Source organism: Danio aesculapii, chromosome 10, assembly GCF_903798145.1.
Source record: "Danio aesculapii chromosome 10, fDanAes4.1, whole genome shotgun sequence".
Taxonomy (NCBI): domain Eukaryota; kingdom Metazoa; phylum Chordata; class Actinopteri; order Cypriniformes; family Danionidae; genus Danio; species Danio aesculapii.
Genome location: NC_079444.1, coordinates 38,829,418 through 38,846,100, shown reverse-complemented (window position 1 = coordinate 38,846,100; position 16,683 = coordinate 38,829,418). Strand labels below are relative to the sequence as shown.

Sequence of the window (16,683 nt, the reverse complement as noted above, 5' to 3'; positions counted from 1 at the left end):
CCTTGACAGCCAATAGGAACAGAGATTACAGAAGGAGCTCCTGCAGCGGCGTGAATTCTGAACGTGATCCCGGACTGTCGGAGGTACATTTTATTCCCTTATCCTTCTATTTATCAAACTTTAAAGTAACATTAAACTATATAAATCAAAGATATGTTGAGAATTACTAATATATATGTATCTCAGGATGCCATAAGCAGTACGTTTAGTCTGCATTGTGCTACTGAGGACGCTTAATGTAGAGGTCACAATCAGATTCAGTTTTGTTTCTGCATTCGCTGTTTTGATGCAGTGACGTCACGGCGCTTTTTTATGCTATTTCGTTATATGCGCGTGCTGGTACTAATGCGCGTTCGCGTGGTCAAAGACGATTAGGCGCCATAAAAGCGACAAAACACCGCTTTTATTCATCCAGCTTTGTTTTTATGCGATTTTAATCAATTAATAGTTATATTGAGAGCGCATGTTTCCACCTGCATGCACTTATCATGTTATTTTTATCCGCTGTTCTTGCTAGAGATGTTCCCTTGACACCTGCATCATGTTTCAAATACATATCACCCCTCAACCCCCCTCACATGCACTATGGCCACTTAAGAAGCAACACCCTTTAACATTTACTCTACATGAGGTCTGTCTGTGCAGTGTTGAAATCTCTTGATGAAAGCCTCCTCTGTTCCAGTCTGAAGTGATTTGTTTTGGTTACGAAAGTCTATTTAAATGGTGCAGAGGCCCATTTAATAGTTTTTTGCCCATTGTTTTTGCTCAGATGCATTTTTTGAGTGCAGGCCCATATCTCAGATTCTTGTATAGAGATGTAAACTGACTCAGATGTTTTTTTCAGGGACATCACTGTGAATGCCGGCTGAAGAAATCCTCCATTCAACTCTGAGGAACCAGGAGAGGAGCTGAAAACAGAAGGCGAATGAAATGATTTTGACCTTTGGATCAGTTTTGGAAAGTGTCGTAATCTAGGTTATCAGATCTGAAATTTTTTTTAAGTGCTCCGTTTTCCCAACCAATTTATTTATTTATTTTGACATTTTTTGCTTTTATTAATTATTATTTTATAATCTCACATCTGCAATCATGGGAGCAGCAGGTTACGGATATTATCGCACTGTTATATTCATCTCCATGTTTGTGGGATACATGCTTTACTACTTCAACCGAAAGACTTTTTCCTTTCTGATGCCATCAGTGATGGAGGAGATTGAGCTGGATAAAGAAGAGCTTGGTAAGTATAAATATATATATATAGTATAGGTGGGCATAGATAAATTTTATAATCTATATTAATCTAGATTAAAATGGCTCATTTGAATTCTGCCGAAGGCATTCAGAATATGTGTGCTACCCAAATAATAAGTCTTTGAGAACGGGCTTCTCAAGCCAGGTGTCGCATTAGACCTGGGGCTCATCTCCTGTTTCCAAAATGCATCACAAACTGCTTGAGAAACTGCTCTACTGTGATAATTGGTGATGTAAATAAATTATGTTCAATAAGATGTACTTGTGTTTACTAACTGTTTATTCAGTTAAACATAAATTTTGAACTGTAGGCCTACATAAGCTCAAGACAGCGATTTTTGATCACCTTAATCTGACTGAAGCCATAACTGAACTAAACAGAAGTGGATTTAAGACGTGGAGTATGCATATATTAGTGGCATTATTGAAGTAAACACTGCAATTAAACTATTACCGTCATGTAGGACTTACGCCATATTTTCCGACAAGATCCACACACGCGGCTTTCAGAAAAGGACCACACACACACACACACACACATCGCGAAATATGGACGTTTTTTTCTTTCCATTTGTCATGCGTTATGCGTTCATTTGGCACTCTCACCAGTCCTTAATCCTTATTTGTGTCTAATACCCCAGTTTGTCACGGGGGCATGAATGAATGAATGAATGAATGCCGAACTGCAGTTAAAGTCAGGCATCCTGCTGATTTGATTTAGAAGTGCACTTTTTTTCAGATGGCTCACCGGTCAGGTATACATCCGGCTAAAATATCAAGGTGAAAGTCATCATAGCTTGTGTAGAATAGACCCAGCTCCCAACCCAACTTTGAGAATAGATTAACAGCGATAACGGCCCACCATATTAGGGATGCTCCGATCGATTGGCCGGAGGTCGATATTGGCCGATAATTACATTTCATGATTTAATCGGTACTCACCAATCTGGTCGATCTCATGAACCGATCGTAAGTGTTTGTTTGTGTGTTTACAAGCAGAGGCACGTGCGCACCCTTATATTATACATCAGCAGTGCCACAACACGTGAGGTGGCATGAGCGATTGCTGTGCTGCGTCACAACAGCTAAATAAAATATATACAGATGCAGTGCAACCTCTGTTTATACAGGTTATTAGCGCAACTCGCGTGAGTGATGGTCTCTATTGCAGCCATTGTATATTCAGTTTTTTAAGAATGAAAATATTAAAATCTTTCAGGGATTAAAGATGCTGATGACCATTAAATGCATAATAACAGTCTTGTGAAAAGGGTCTATGTGCAAAAGGTACAACCAGCCTAGTTTTTTCAGTCTAATTTTGCCCTGTGTTCCAGGGCTGATCACCAGCAGTCAAACTCTGGCCTACGCTATCAGTAAGTTCATCAGCGGAGTGCTTTCAGACCAGATCAGCGCTCGCTGGCTCTTCTCCATCGGCCTCTTCATTGTTGGTTCCATAAACATTGCCTTCTCCTGCTCCTCCACGGTCATGCTGTTCACCGTGCTTTGGTTCGTGAATGGATTCGGTCAGGGCTTCGGCTGGCCACCCTGTGGAAAGGTGCTCCGCAAGGTAAGTCGTTGCCTTTAAATCCATCAGTATGCACCTGTCTTCTAGTGTTGGCAGCGTGACAGGAATAGATGGGAATTTTAACTCTCATGTTGATGGATGAGAGTCTGTAGACGCAACAGCTGATCGCATTCTTGTGGAGTCAAGCTGAGAGAGTTACGATACGCTTAAATCTAATTAAAGCATCCAATAGCAGATAACTGTGCCAAACGAACCTGGAAGCACTTATTAGCTGGCAGTGAAGTACTTTTCGTTGAGTTTTCTTTAAAGTCTTCATGAAATAAAAGTTGCTCTTCTTATTTTTATGTATATAGTAGTGCTTGTTCTAAACTAGATACAGTAGAAGCCAAAATTATAAGCCCTCTTCTGAATTTTTTTTCTCTTAAGTATTTCTCAAGGCGACACGGTGGCTCAGTGGTTAGCACTGTCGCCTCACAGCAAGAAGGTCGCTGGTTTGAGGTCCAGCTGGGTCAGTTGGTATTTCTGTGTGGAGTTTGCGTGTTCTCCCCGTGTTGGTGTGGGTCTCCTTTGAGTGCTTTGGTTTCCCCCACAAGTCCAAAGACATGCTGTACAGGTCAATTGAAGAAACTAAATTGGCCATAAGGTATGTGTGTGTGTGTGTGGGTGTTTCCCAGTACTGGGTTGCAGCTGGAAGGGCATCCTCTGTGTAAAACATATGCTGGACAAGGCGGTTCATACCGCTGTGGAGGCCCCTGATGAATAAAGGGACTAGTCAGCTTCCAGAAATGATCAGATGTGCTCCAACATTAGGCACATTTAAATCAAGACTGAAAACACATCTGTTTAGCTGTGCCTTTACTGAATGAGCACTGTTATGTTTTTCTCTTATAACACATTTTATCTGTTTTTATGCCTATTTATTTATATTTTTCCCATTTTTATTATTTGTTTTTATTTCTCTTATACATTTCTTTTATTCCTGTTTATGTAAAGCACTTTGAATTGCCACTGTGTATGAAATGTGCTATATAAATAAACTTGCCTTGCCTAAGCCGAAAGAAAATGAATGAATGAAATATTTCCCAAATGATGTTTAAAAGAGCAAGGAATTTTTCACATTTCCTATCATATTTTTTCTTCTGGAGAAAGTTTTGTTGAATGTTTTATTTCGACTACAATAAAAGTAGTTTTTTTTTTTGTTTTGTTTTTTCATTTTAAGGTCAAAATTATTAGCCCCCTTAAGGAATAATTTTTTTTCGATAGTCTCCAGAACAAACCATCATTATACAATTACTTGTCTAATTACCCTAACCTGCCTAATTAATATAATTAACCTACTTAAGCCCTAAAATGTCACGTTAAGCTGAATACTAGTATCTTGAAAAATATCTAGTACAACATTATGTGCTGTCATCATGGCAAAGATAAAATAAATCAGTTATTAGAAATGAGTTATTAAAACTATTATATGAATAGAAATGTGTTGAAAAATCTGCTTTCTGTTAAACAGAAATTGGGGAAAAATATACAGGGGGCTAATAATTTAGGAGGGCTCATAATTCTGACTTCAACTGTATCTGTGCACTTCCTTTTTTTGTAAAAATTAATTTCCCCTCACAATATTTTATCGTTTCCCCTCCCTTCGAAATGGCTTTTCTTCATTTCTGGTCACATGGAGTACTTTTGGGCAGGGTTATCACAGCATCTTGTTTTTTTCTGATTTTTGGTCTGTTCGTCAATTTTCCTTTATTTTGTTAGCAACGCCTATCTTCAAACAATTCAGTCGGTTCCCAATGGATGAAATCACGAACCACCGTACGTTTTTTTTAGGGCCGTTTTAATTGGATGTCACGAGAGAGAAAAAAAGAACAGTCTTCACTTCAGTTTCTAGCAATATTCAGATATTAAAGTATTTAAAAAGTACGTAAAAACGTTCTTATTCCTGAATACTTTAATCTGACTTAAATGATAAAACACATTTGTGGTAACTTTTGAGCTAACTCTCTGCAACTCTCACATGGTCACCCACTGAAGCTAAGCAGGGCTGTGCCTGGTCAATACCTTGATGGAAGACCACATGGGAAAGCTAGGTTGCTGCCGGAAGTGGTGTTAGTGTGGCCAGCAGGGGGTGCTTAACCTGCAGTCTGTGTGGGTCCTAACGCCCCAGTATATTGATGGGGTCTCTATTCTGCTCAGTGAGTGCCGTCTTTCGGATGAGACATTAAACTGAGGTCCTGACTCTCTGTGGTCGTTAAAAATCTTAGGATGTCCTTCGAAAAAGAGTGGGAGTTTAACCCCAGCATACTGGCCAAATTTGCCCTCTGGCCTCTGTCCATCATGGCCTCCTAACCATCCCCATATCATAATTGGCTTCATCACTCTGTCTCCTCTCCACCAATCAGCTGGTCTGTGGTCTAGAGCAATATGACTGCCTTCGCTTCATCCAGGTGGATGCTGCACACTGGTGGTGGATGAGGAGATTCCCCCCCAATGTGTAAAAGCGCTTTGAGTGTCTAGAATATAATTGTAAAGAATTATTAATTATTATTATTATTATTATTAAACGTTGCAATAAGTGTTTTATTTTATATATATTTTATACAATTATGATTTATTTCTGCATAATTTCTTGTGACCAATTTTCATTCTCAAAATATTTAGAAGAGTCTCAGAATATTCTAAAAAACTTCTAATTTTGTTTAATTAAAAACCAAATACTGTTACTGTCACAAACTCTGAAAAAAAAAATGTATTCATATAAATAAGAAATGTCAAATATTACAGTAGTTTACAGTAGTTTAGTTTTAAATTGTGAACTGAAAAAACTTTAACACTGTACAGTTATTAAGAATTTAATTAAGTATTATTAAGTATTTAAGTCAAATATTTATTTATTATTATAAATAATAATAATAATTTGGTTTAAAAGTTGATTTATGATTTAAAAGTTGCAGTGACTCCACAAATCATGAGTGTTTTCAAATGTGGGCCCTTATCAATTATAATACTGATTCATCAATTTCATCGATGTGACTATTGCGGCTGCGTACATTGTGAAATCGATGCCGAAACATTATATTGTGCAGCTCTACCTTACACCTGCTTATTTTTCCCCATCAGTGGTTTGAACCGTCTCAGTTTGGGACGTGGTGGGCCATCCTGTGCTGCAGTATGAATCTGGCAGGTAGTGTAGGCCCCATCATCACTACAGTGCTGGTCCAGTATTATGACTGGAGGGTCATCATGTCTGTGTCTGGGCTGATCTGCATGGCCGTCGCTGTTGTTTGCCTTCTGATGGTCAAAAACGAACCCAGTGACGTCGGGCTGCCCAGCATTCAGCCTGGTGCTAAAAAGGGCAAGGGGAAGAAGGGAGGTAAGAAGCCAGTGAAAGGTCTATTTATTTATATTTCCTGTCTGTGTGTATTGTTCAGTGCTTTTTATTGATTTTTATTATACACAATATACACAGCCACAGATGTAACACAGAGTTCAATCCTAAACACTTGGTGCAAATCTACATTACAGAACTATTACTTCAGTGTGTATGTAGGTGGTATTCCCAAATGTTTAAAACGGTTGTTTGGAAATAATGAATAGATGAATAACAAGATGCAGTAAACAGACTGTGGGCTACAAACCAACGTTAAGGTAATATCAGTGTGTTCGTGGAGTCTTAAAAGTATTAAAAGTTGATAAATCAATGTAGATAATTTTATTTTTATTTTTTTTTTTTTTCAAGTGACAAGCAAGTTTTATTGAGGGTGACAGAACATTTCTTGAATTTGACCTCTGAAGCTGTATTCTTGCTCCTCAGGCTGTAATATGAGTTTTCCAGGCCAAAATCACAAAGTGATAAAACTGCATAAAACAATGAAATACATCATTCTTTTTGCTTTAAATAACAATTGCATGCATTTTAAACATTTTTTTTTTTTTTATTTATTTATTTTTTATTGGTGTTTAACAAGACAATACATCACTGTATACAATACAACATAGGAAAAATTACAGTTTGTCTTATTTTTCTTATTTTCCCCACTATCCCCTCAAAATAAAATAAATTTAATTTATGAATTATAAACAAACATATCCTCTAAAAGAAAAAAAACATAATGATAATAAATTAAAAATAAAGGAAATTCTTTTAAAAAAATATTAATGATAAATGAGCAAGTATACGATAAGAGCAAAAAAAAATAATAATAAATTTAATAAATAAAATAAAATAAAAATAAATAAAATCGGAAAAAAGTTCACATTAAGGAGTCAATATTTTCTCTTTCCAATTATTTACTGTGTATTAGATCTGATATCAACTGAGCAGGGTAAGCCTTTGATATAGTCTAAAACAGGGTTCCAGGTCTTGTAAAAAAGATTTGAGAGATCCTGCGAGTAAACATCTTAATTTCTCAAGTTTTATGTAACTAAAGATTTCTCGGATCCACATGTCATGTGATGGAGAAATAACCTGTTTCCATTTGATAAGAATGGCTCGTCTAGCTAAAAGAGTAGAAAAAGCAATAACTTGGCGAGATGCAACAGTCAAGTCAACTCTCTCTGAAATACCAAAAAGGGCTGTCAAGGGGTTAGGGTCTAGATTTATGTTAATAGATTTATTAAGCGTGTCAAAAATACTGGACCAGAAATTTTTCAATTGGGGGCAACTCCAGAACATATGGAGATGATTGGCAGGAGACTGCTTACAACGATGACAGGCATCACTAATGTAGATAAATTTATGACCCCTAAAACATTTTAAATAGTCTTGAATGCTATTTTGGAAGGTGTTAAAATATATAGAATTTTAGATTATGCAATATACAGTATAGTTGTTTGCTAAAGTTTGTCTGAAATAAATCTGGGGATATCAGGATGCTGTGTGTCGTTTATGAAATCCTACTAGATTTGACATCATGCTGCTTTGTTTACTGCAGTAACACCATTATTTCTGCAGTTCTATATGTGCCAACCTGCTGAATTAGCTAGATTTAATAGATTTTCATTCGGTATATAAATACTGTTTTAGTTTTGGATTAGTTATACATTAATATTTAGTAAATATACTGTAAGTTAAAATCTCACCAGTGTTTCCGGTTAAAATCTAAAGTGGTTATAAGGTCTTAAAATGTAGTCTTAAAAAAGGTCTTAATAGGTATTGAGTTTCACTCTCTGATTCCTGTATATGCTCTGAATATTGTAAGAAACTCCTAAGATAATCTTTAAATGAGGTTCCATTTTGCTAATACATTAATTAAAATGTACAGACTTATTTGTTTACGTTTTGGTATGGGTTTCAGAAGTGGGCGTGGCAAAATATAGCAAACAGCGCCACCTATAAAAAAAAAATCAACAAAGTGCCCCGTAAGCTACTTTTTATGCACAGATACAAAAATTGGCACACACATCAAACATGCCAAAACCTACAAAAAAGTCTCTTGGAGCAAAATCTCAAACCCAACAGGAAGTTGAATATTTGTAGCTTCCTCTGCAAAAAAGTGCAGTTTTTGCCATTTCCAGGCGTTGTATTTTAACAAACTCCTCCTAGGGATTTTATCAAAATTGGGTAATGTCATCCAAAGGCTTTGGCAATGTTAAATAGCGAAGATCTAGAGTTTTCGTCAAAGGGCATGTCCGTGACGGCATCACAAACTTTGATGTTTTGCAATAGGAGAGGACGTTTATATAACTCTGAAAATTCACAGGTTCGATGAGATTCCTCACCTGAAGACATCAACATGCCAATACACAGTTACAGTCATAGCAACACCTGCTGACAAAAAGAAGTTGGACATAAATAGGTGATTTTGTCAGGTTTTTATATTTATCAGCTTAAATGATTATTTTCCACTGTCTTCTGTCATCCTTTGGCCACTGGGCGGTGGTGAGCCTGTGTGCGAGGTCCCTTTCATCATTTTTGCTTGCAGCTTTCATTTTTATATTATTGTTTTTTTTTTATTATTATTATTTTTTCAGGGTTTTCACCTTTAATTGATAGAACAGTAGAGAGTATTGACAGGAAAGTGTGGGAAGCAAAGAGAGGGGAAGGATCGGCATAGGACCACGAGGCAGGAATCTAACTCGGGTCGCCGTGAGCACCGGAGTGCATGTGTCGACGCACTAACTACTACACCACTGGTGTAGGTCAGATTAAAGATCAAGAAAAAACAGAATCGAAAAAAGATTGTTAATGTTAGATCAAAGTTGGACAATGTAACTGAAACACTGGCCAATTTAGTGTTTCCTAAGTAAGGTTTCATGCCTAAATTTGACCAGCCTGGTGGACAATCTTCATTGATTGTACATTGATTGCAATTCGTTTTGCTTAAAATATTACAATGGACACAATATTATGGGTGACAAAAGCACAGTTCAAAAGAGGACATTTGTTGGTGTGCATCTCACTGGCCCATCTGTGCCCAAGACAGCAAGTGAATGAAGACTCACTAACATTAGCATACTTCCAAAAGGGATGAAACACATCCAACAGGAGTAACTGTGGATACAAGAGGAAGTTGTCTGAAAGGGATGTCCGGGTGCTAACCTGTATCCAAAAAACAAAACCACAGCTGCCCAACTCCCTGCAGAGTTAAAGCAAAACTGTTTATCAGGAGCTTTACAGGGTCAATATACATGGCCAAGCTGCTTTAGCCAAACATTTGGTCACTTGTGCCAATGCCAAATGCCAGTTTCAATGATGCTAGCAGTGAAAATCTGGGGCTGTGGACAATGTAAAACATGTATTGTTTTCGGATTCACTGTCTATCCTACATCTGGGAGAGTTAGGGATAGTTTGGGCTGCAATATCATGGCATTCTTGATATAGAGCCAAGGACAATATTTCACAGCAGAGATGGGGGACTCACATGACTTGACTCGAGTCAGACTTAAGTCACAAAATTTAGGACTTGAGACTTGACTGTCATGATTTGGACTTGACTGTCATGACTTGAGACTTGGACTTGAGTTAAATGACTCGAAATAACTTAATGTAAATGTTTTTAACTTAATGTTAAATGTTTTTGTTAAATACATAACCGTTTGTTATATATTGTGCATTTAAAAACAAAAAAACCTGAAGGTTCTAAGTCACGCATACGCAGTTTTAACAGATCATCGGTTTTCAGATTGGACTGAAATCCTGACTCGAGTTGATGATTTTTACAAAAAAAAGAATTATATTAGGCAAAAAAGAAACCATTTCAGATCATGGATCTCCAAACCTGTCTGTAACGTATGTGTGAAGTGGGCTATATATAATATCTGCAATCTAAAGGTTCAAAATTGCCTTTAGAGTTCATTTTTAGCAATGCATATTACTGATCGAAATATTTTTTTATTGGCTTTATTGAAATGTACAAAATGTTTTTGAGGAAGATAATCATTACTTTTAATAGAATAATGTTTTTGTAATAAAATAAAAAACAGTCATTTTGATTCAATAATTTCCCCCCCAAAATTTACCTGTGCACTTTTAAGATTGGTTTTGTGATTTAGGGTCTTGTTTAATTTATAGTATGATATTTTAATGGCTTTGAAATAAGCACACACATTCCCCTAAGCAGAAAGCCATCTGATTCACTAGTGATGAAAGTGTCATTTCAAATGACAATTTATATATATATAAACTTAGCATATCTTTTTTTTTTTTACTACAACTATATTTTTACTCTTACTATTTTTTTATTATACATGTATACTTTCATTTTACTTTTTATGTAAACATTACAACTGCTTTGGCAATATATTTGTAGCATTTGTCATGCCAATAAAGCAACTATTGAATTGAATTGTGTGTGTGTGTGTGTGTGTGTGTACGTGCGTGCGTGCGTGTGTGTGTGTATATGTATATATATATATATATATATAATTTGATTGACTTGAAAGTGACTTGCTAGACCAAGCTAGGACTTGACTTGATGTGACGAAATAAGCAGTGACTTGACTTGCTTGAGACTTGAAGGTTATGAGTCTTGAGACTTGCTTGTGACTTGCACATGTGTGACTCCCACCTCTGTTTACAGTATTACTGTTTACTATATATTTCACATCAAAATAAATCAGCATTGGTGAACATAAGAAACTTCTTTTTTTTTTTTTTTTTTTTTAAATGTTATACATTTTACAGACCCCGAACATTACTGTATAACCAAAGAGCATAGAATCACCAGGAGGCGACACTCAAGTGCGATTTGGGAAACAGCCACTAGATGGTGCGGCGGCCATTTTGGAATAAAAAATTCCAATAGACCAACAGCATATTATAAGTCTGTAAAATAAACTTTTAAAAGCGCTGATGATTGTGATAGTAAGTGTTGTATTGTCGTCTTTCAGGTTGTATCTCAGCTTTAATGTGCTTTTTAAATTAATAAATAAAAAACAAAGTAGCTGCTTGCCATCGCGACAGCAATAAGATCCAATGGACGGCTGATCGCTTTCACTCCAAAATGGCGGAACCACGGGGCTGTTGCAATGAAACGTTCTATTGAGTGTCGCCTCTTGGTCATTCTAAGCTCTTTGGTATAACCTACACCAGGGGTGTCCAAACTCGGTCCTGGAGGGCCGGTGTCCTGCAGATTTTAGCTCCAACTTGCCTCAACACACCTGCACGGATGTTTCTAGAAAGCCTAGTAAGTGCTTGATTAGCGAGCCCAGGTGTGTCTGATTGGGGTTGGAATTAAACTTTGCAGGACGCCGGCCCTCCAGGACCGAGCTTGGACATGCCTGACCTACACTATTCTTGTTTTTATGTTTGTGTTTGAAATATCTGCGTTGTTATTGGCCACTGCTCCTGTCAATCAACTCAGTCTCCGCCCCTTTTCAGGCCCTAATGATGAAAGCAGTCTGAAGGATTTCCTGCTGTCTCCATATCTGTGGGTTCTGTCTGCGGGATATCTGGTTGTGTTTGGGGTAAAGATTGCCTGCACTGACTGGGGTCAGCTGTTCCTCATGCAGGAGAAAGGCCAGTCTGCCATGATGGGTGAGTCTGCTGCTTTCTGTTTCTGTCCTACAGCTTTCTATATACTATTTATACTATTATGTGATTTTGTTCGTTGATTTTTTTTTATTGTATATTTATTATTGAAATGTTCTTGCCATGAAAATAGCCTTGGTTGCTGACATGTCAATAAATAAAAAATACATTACATCACATTATACTGTATGCCATTATGCTCATGTTTGTGTTGTGTTCTCTACAGGCAGCTCGTACATGAGTGCGCTGGAAGTTGGTGGGTTTTTTGGCAGCATTGGAGCTGGTTATCTGTCTGACAGGGCTGTTGCTAGGGTGGGTTGTAATAGATTATAATAATTTGAGATGTACAATATATCAGATTATAGTAGCATTTTAAGGATTAAAGGGATTGCAGAGAGATCAGTGCAGATCAGAGGCAGAAATTATATTGTGCATTAGGTAAAATACCTCCAAAAAAGCCACCCAAATAATCAAATCCACTGGAAAAAAATCCCTCTGCACAATTTAATTATTATTTTTTTTATTATATATACAGTCAGAATTATTAGCCACCCTGAATTATTAGCCCCCCAGTTTATTTTTTCCCCAACTTCTGTTTAACAGAGAGAAGTTTTTTTTTCCAACACATTTCTAAACATAATAGTTTTAATAACTCATTCATAATAACTGATTTATTTTATCTTTGTCATGATGACAGTAAATAATATTTGACTAGATATTTTTCAAGACACTTCTATACAGCTTAAAGTGACATTTAAAGGCTTAACTAGGTTAATAAGGTTAACTAGGCAGGTTAGGGTAATTAGGCAAGTTATTGTACAATGATAGTTTGTTCTGTAGACTATCGAAAAAATATATAGCTTAAAGGGGCTAATAATATTGACCTTAAAAGGGTTTTAAAAAAAAATTAAAAACTGCTTTTTATTCTAGCCAAAATAAAACAAATAAGACTTTCTCCAGAAGAAAAAATATTATCAGACATACTGTGAAAATTTCCTTCCCCTGTTACACATCATTTGGGAAATATTTAAAAAAAGGTGGAGATATATATATATATATAATTATTTTTATTTTCTCCCAGCGATGGGTTGCATATTTATGTATGTATGTTTTTGTATTTAATTGATGTATTTTTTTATTATACATACATATTTTATTTTATACATACATACATACATACATATATATATATACACATACATACATACATACATACATACATACATACATACATACATACATACATACATACATACATACATACATACATACATACATACATACATACATACATACATACATACATACATACATACATACATACATACATACATACATACATACATACATACATATATATATATATACACATATACATATACATATACATATACATATATATATATATCAGTGGCTGTCACAATTAACATGGGAAAAGGAACCCAACAGTACATATAGATCCCAAGTTGCATCAAGTATTTCTTTTTACTAATTTTAATTTTCAAAATATTTAAAAGAAAAAAAATGAAATATTCACACTAAATTCTGTTTATTTTACTTAAAATATTGTTGCTGTTACAAACACACAGTGAAAAGTTTATTTGTTTGTATAAACACAAAATGTCTAGTTCTACAAAAATATTAGTAGTTTTGAAAGTGTGAACTTGAAAAGTTCTATTTCTTTAAAACAGCACAGTTATTATTTATTTTAATTATTAGTATTTAATTAATTATTTCAAGTATTATTAAATATTAAGGTAAAGCATTTATTTATCATTATAAATTATAATAATCAATCATAATAAACAAAAAACATGACTTTAGTCTGTGTTAAAACCTTTAATATTTTTTGGCAAAAGTTTTAAATAATAATAAATATAAAATGTATGTATAATCATTAATCAATTTAAATTATGTTTTTATATTATTTAAAATGATTGCTTTCCACCAATAATTGAAACTCTGGTGCCTCCCTACTTGCTGGATTACCTTAACTTGAGTGACGTTCTTCTGTCATCTATCTGTTTTCCAGCAAGGGCTGGGTGTTTATGGTAATCCTCGTCATGGGCTGCTCCTGATGATGATGGCAGGCATGGCTGTCTCCATGTATCTCTTCCGGGTTACCATCACACCAGAAACTCCAGAGGTGAGCTTTTAGGAAATAACCTTAAAAACAATCCAGTCACAATAATGGAGAAGAAGAAAAAAATCTCACAATTGCAAGTTTATGGCTGAGAGAGCTCAAATGTGCTACAAGTTCAGAAAACACATGCAAATTAAAAAAATAGTAACAAATTGAGAAAACATCTTCATCAGTTTCAAAACACATGCACATGCAAATTCTCACAAAACGTGCAAATACAGAAACGCACTGCAAGTATTGCAGACCACATGTGTCAGGGGATCTGGCTACTTACTGCAAAACAATGCAGCAATATAAAAACAGTAAACAGTATGTTGAAACATGATGTTGAATCTGTATGGGAAACATTTTGTGTCATGTTGTGTTCATTAAATGGCTTTGTGTGTTTCCTCAGGAAGCACCGCTTTGGGTTCTGGCTCTGCATCCAGTTTCTGTCCTCACTGGTGTCTCGGAGAAAGAGGTATTGAGATCCTTTGGAATGATTTTGACACTTGGGCTTTGCAATTAATCAAAATAAAATATCGAAATTGATTTTAGCCAAATTATGAAAAAACTATTAAGCTTAAGTGATTGTTGTGCCATAAATATATCCACCCACTTTACAACAATCCACATTTTATTCCTCTGCAAAGCCAAATTTCACACAGAAATCAGTAAAATATTGACGAGACATGCTTGATTTATATGTAGTCTATTTTTTTTTTAAGTTTTCAAAAGCACAAATATGCTAAAATGCAGCCCTTTGTGATTATTCACATAAAGCCTCATTTGCTATGAAATAAATTAACATAAAATTTGTTCAAGGAAAGGCATGTGTAACGGTTACGATCCTTGATGAAAATATGTCTAGGGAATTAAAAGGAGTAACATAAAGATGACCAAAGCATAAACTGGAGAAAAATGGCAAGAGAAGACACAACAACAAATTAGCACCGCAAAAGATTTATTGCTCCCACAGTATTTACCATATTTATAAACAATAAGTTGAAGTTGAAAAGAACCGAGATAAACCCGGGAGAGGGAACTGAAGTTGCGCTAGCAAAAAAAAAAAAAAAAAAAAAAAAAATCAAAGAAATAAATATAACAAAAATATTCCCTTAAACTCTTCCCCAAACCTCTAAATAAGTAAACAATATGAAAAGAAAAATCTTCAGTGCCAAAAGCGCCCTGAACTTACACTAATCTGAAAAATAGAAATACAAAATTAGCGCACTTCGCTAACTAGTGTGTCTATACATCAATAATCCTGCGTGCAAAGTATGTATGTCACGTGACTTACTATGTTGTTCCGGATCTCCCTTGTTATAAGTCACAGAAGGATTTTTAATGGAGCATTAGCAGGCTAGAGATGTAAAAACACACATCAGAACTCTCAAACAAATCTCACTCAAAGTCAACATCAATAAATCTCACTCAAAGTCAACATCAGTAAATCTCACTCAAAGTCAACATCAGTAAATCTCACTCAAAGTCAACATCCGTAACAGCTGCAAAACACACGGACACCACCAAACAGACAACAAGCCAAAACAACAAAAGCAGCAGCAGCTGATCTCTTCCCGTTGCCGCTTCCTATTTAAAGAGCTCTGCAACAAGCGTGATTGGCAGAGAGAGAGAAGTCGTCGTCACATGGTTGATTTAGATTGGCAGTCCTGTCAGCCAATAGTGCTTCGTAGTAGCCGGTACCTATAAAATGATAGGGCCAGTAGAGAGAGAAAGAGAGTTAGACGGATAGAGACAGAAAGAACATACAAGCAAAACTGTGCGGTTCATAACAGTAACATTAAATTGGACCCGTGTGGCTCTTAAAGGGACAACGCACTATATTCCTGCTGCCGACTGCGCTAATCATTAATCAAACAACAGACAAAAACAAGCACAAAATCACCCACTCCTCTTGACTGTGGGACTTTTTGTAGCTTTAACCCCTTAACCATCTGTCCAGTTAGATTTACATCACTTTTTTGCAAATAAATCCTAATCCAATCATGACAAACTATATATCGTTGGAAATGTCCAAGACTTAAATAAATTAAAGACTTAAAATAAATATTTTACCACAGTTTTTTGTTACGTAGGAAGAGTAATAGGTTATTAAATCATTTACTGTCACCCTACAACCTGTCTGTCCATTTATGGTTAAATCTTAAAACCATAATATTGTTGTCTAATCAAAGCAATCATGACGAACTAAATATCATTTGAAAGCTTAAAATGTCTAGTTTCCATGTCTGGTGACTGATTTTTGATAGATATTACTGAGCAACATCTATTTATTCATTTGCATCCAGGATACTCATCAGAGTCATAAAGCATTACTTTGTTACAGCAATCCACATAGAAAATCTAATGTCAACATACATTTTACACACACACACACACACACACACACACACACATATAAATATATATATATATAAACACACACGCAGTGCAGTGTTGGGTCGTAGCGTCGCTATTAGCTTAACTACATTTCTCAGTAGCATGGCGGTAGCGTCGCTACTTTATAAATGCAATAGCTTTTCCGTAGCGAAGCAATTTTTTTTGTGAAGTAGCGCAGTAGCGTCCACACAAGCTACATTTACTGATCGCAGATCAATAAGTGACAGCACCAACATTCACCGAGCTGTGAGGCTGGTGTCTAGCCGATGAAGGTAAATCCATATGATGGCAAGAATGACAATTTTACTGTAGTAAAGGCTAAAGTATACTACGGTAATTACTCTTATTTCATGATAGTTATTAATGATACTACAATATGTAAGTTAGTGTAATTTAATTCTTATTCGTAAA

At 35.7% G+C, this 16,683-nt stretch overlaps 1 protein-coding gene across 2 annotated transcripts in view; it reads left to right on the top strand.

Moving 5' to 3' along the window:
• Positions 1-6: 6 nt before the first annotated feature.
• The window catches only part of slc37a4b (solute carrier family 37 member 4b), a 20,867-nt gene continuing 4,190 nt past the window's right edge, over positions 7-16,683 (top strand). Inside the window, exons 1-8 of one of the 2 annotated variants that reach the window (XM_056466641.1) lie at positions 7-83; positions 845-1,237; positions 2,586-2,818; positions 5,897-6,149; positions 11,598-11,753; positions 11,974-12,059; positions 13,780-13,893; positions 14,285-14,350. In XM_056466641.1, coding sequence (XP_056322616.1) covers positions 1,090-1,237; positions 2,586-2,818; positions 5,897-6,149; positions 11,598-11,753; positions 11,974-12,059; positions 13,780-13,893; positions 14,285-14,350 — 1,056 coding nt within the window. In that variant the 5' untranslated portion in view covers positions 7-83; positions 845-1,089. Of the gene's footprint in view, positions 84-632; positions 1,238-2,585; positions 2,819-5,896; positions 6,150-11,597; positions 11,754-11,973; positions 12,060-13,779; positions 13,894-14,284; positions 14,351-16,683 lie in introns of those variants that run through there. The other variant, XM_056466640.1, reaches the window with a different exon arrangement.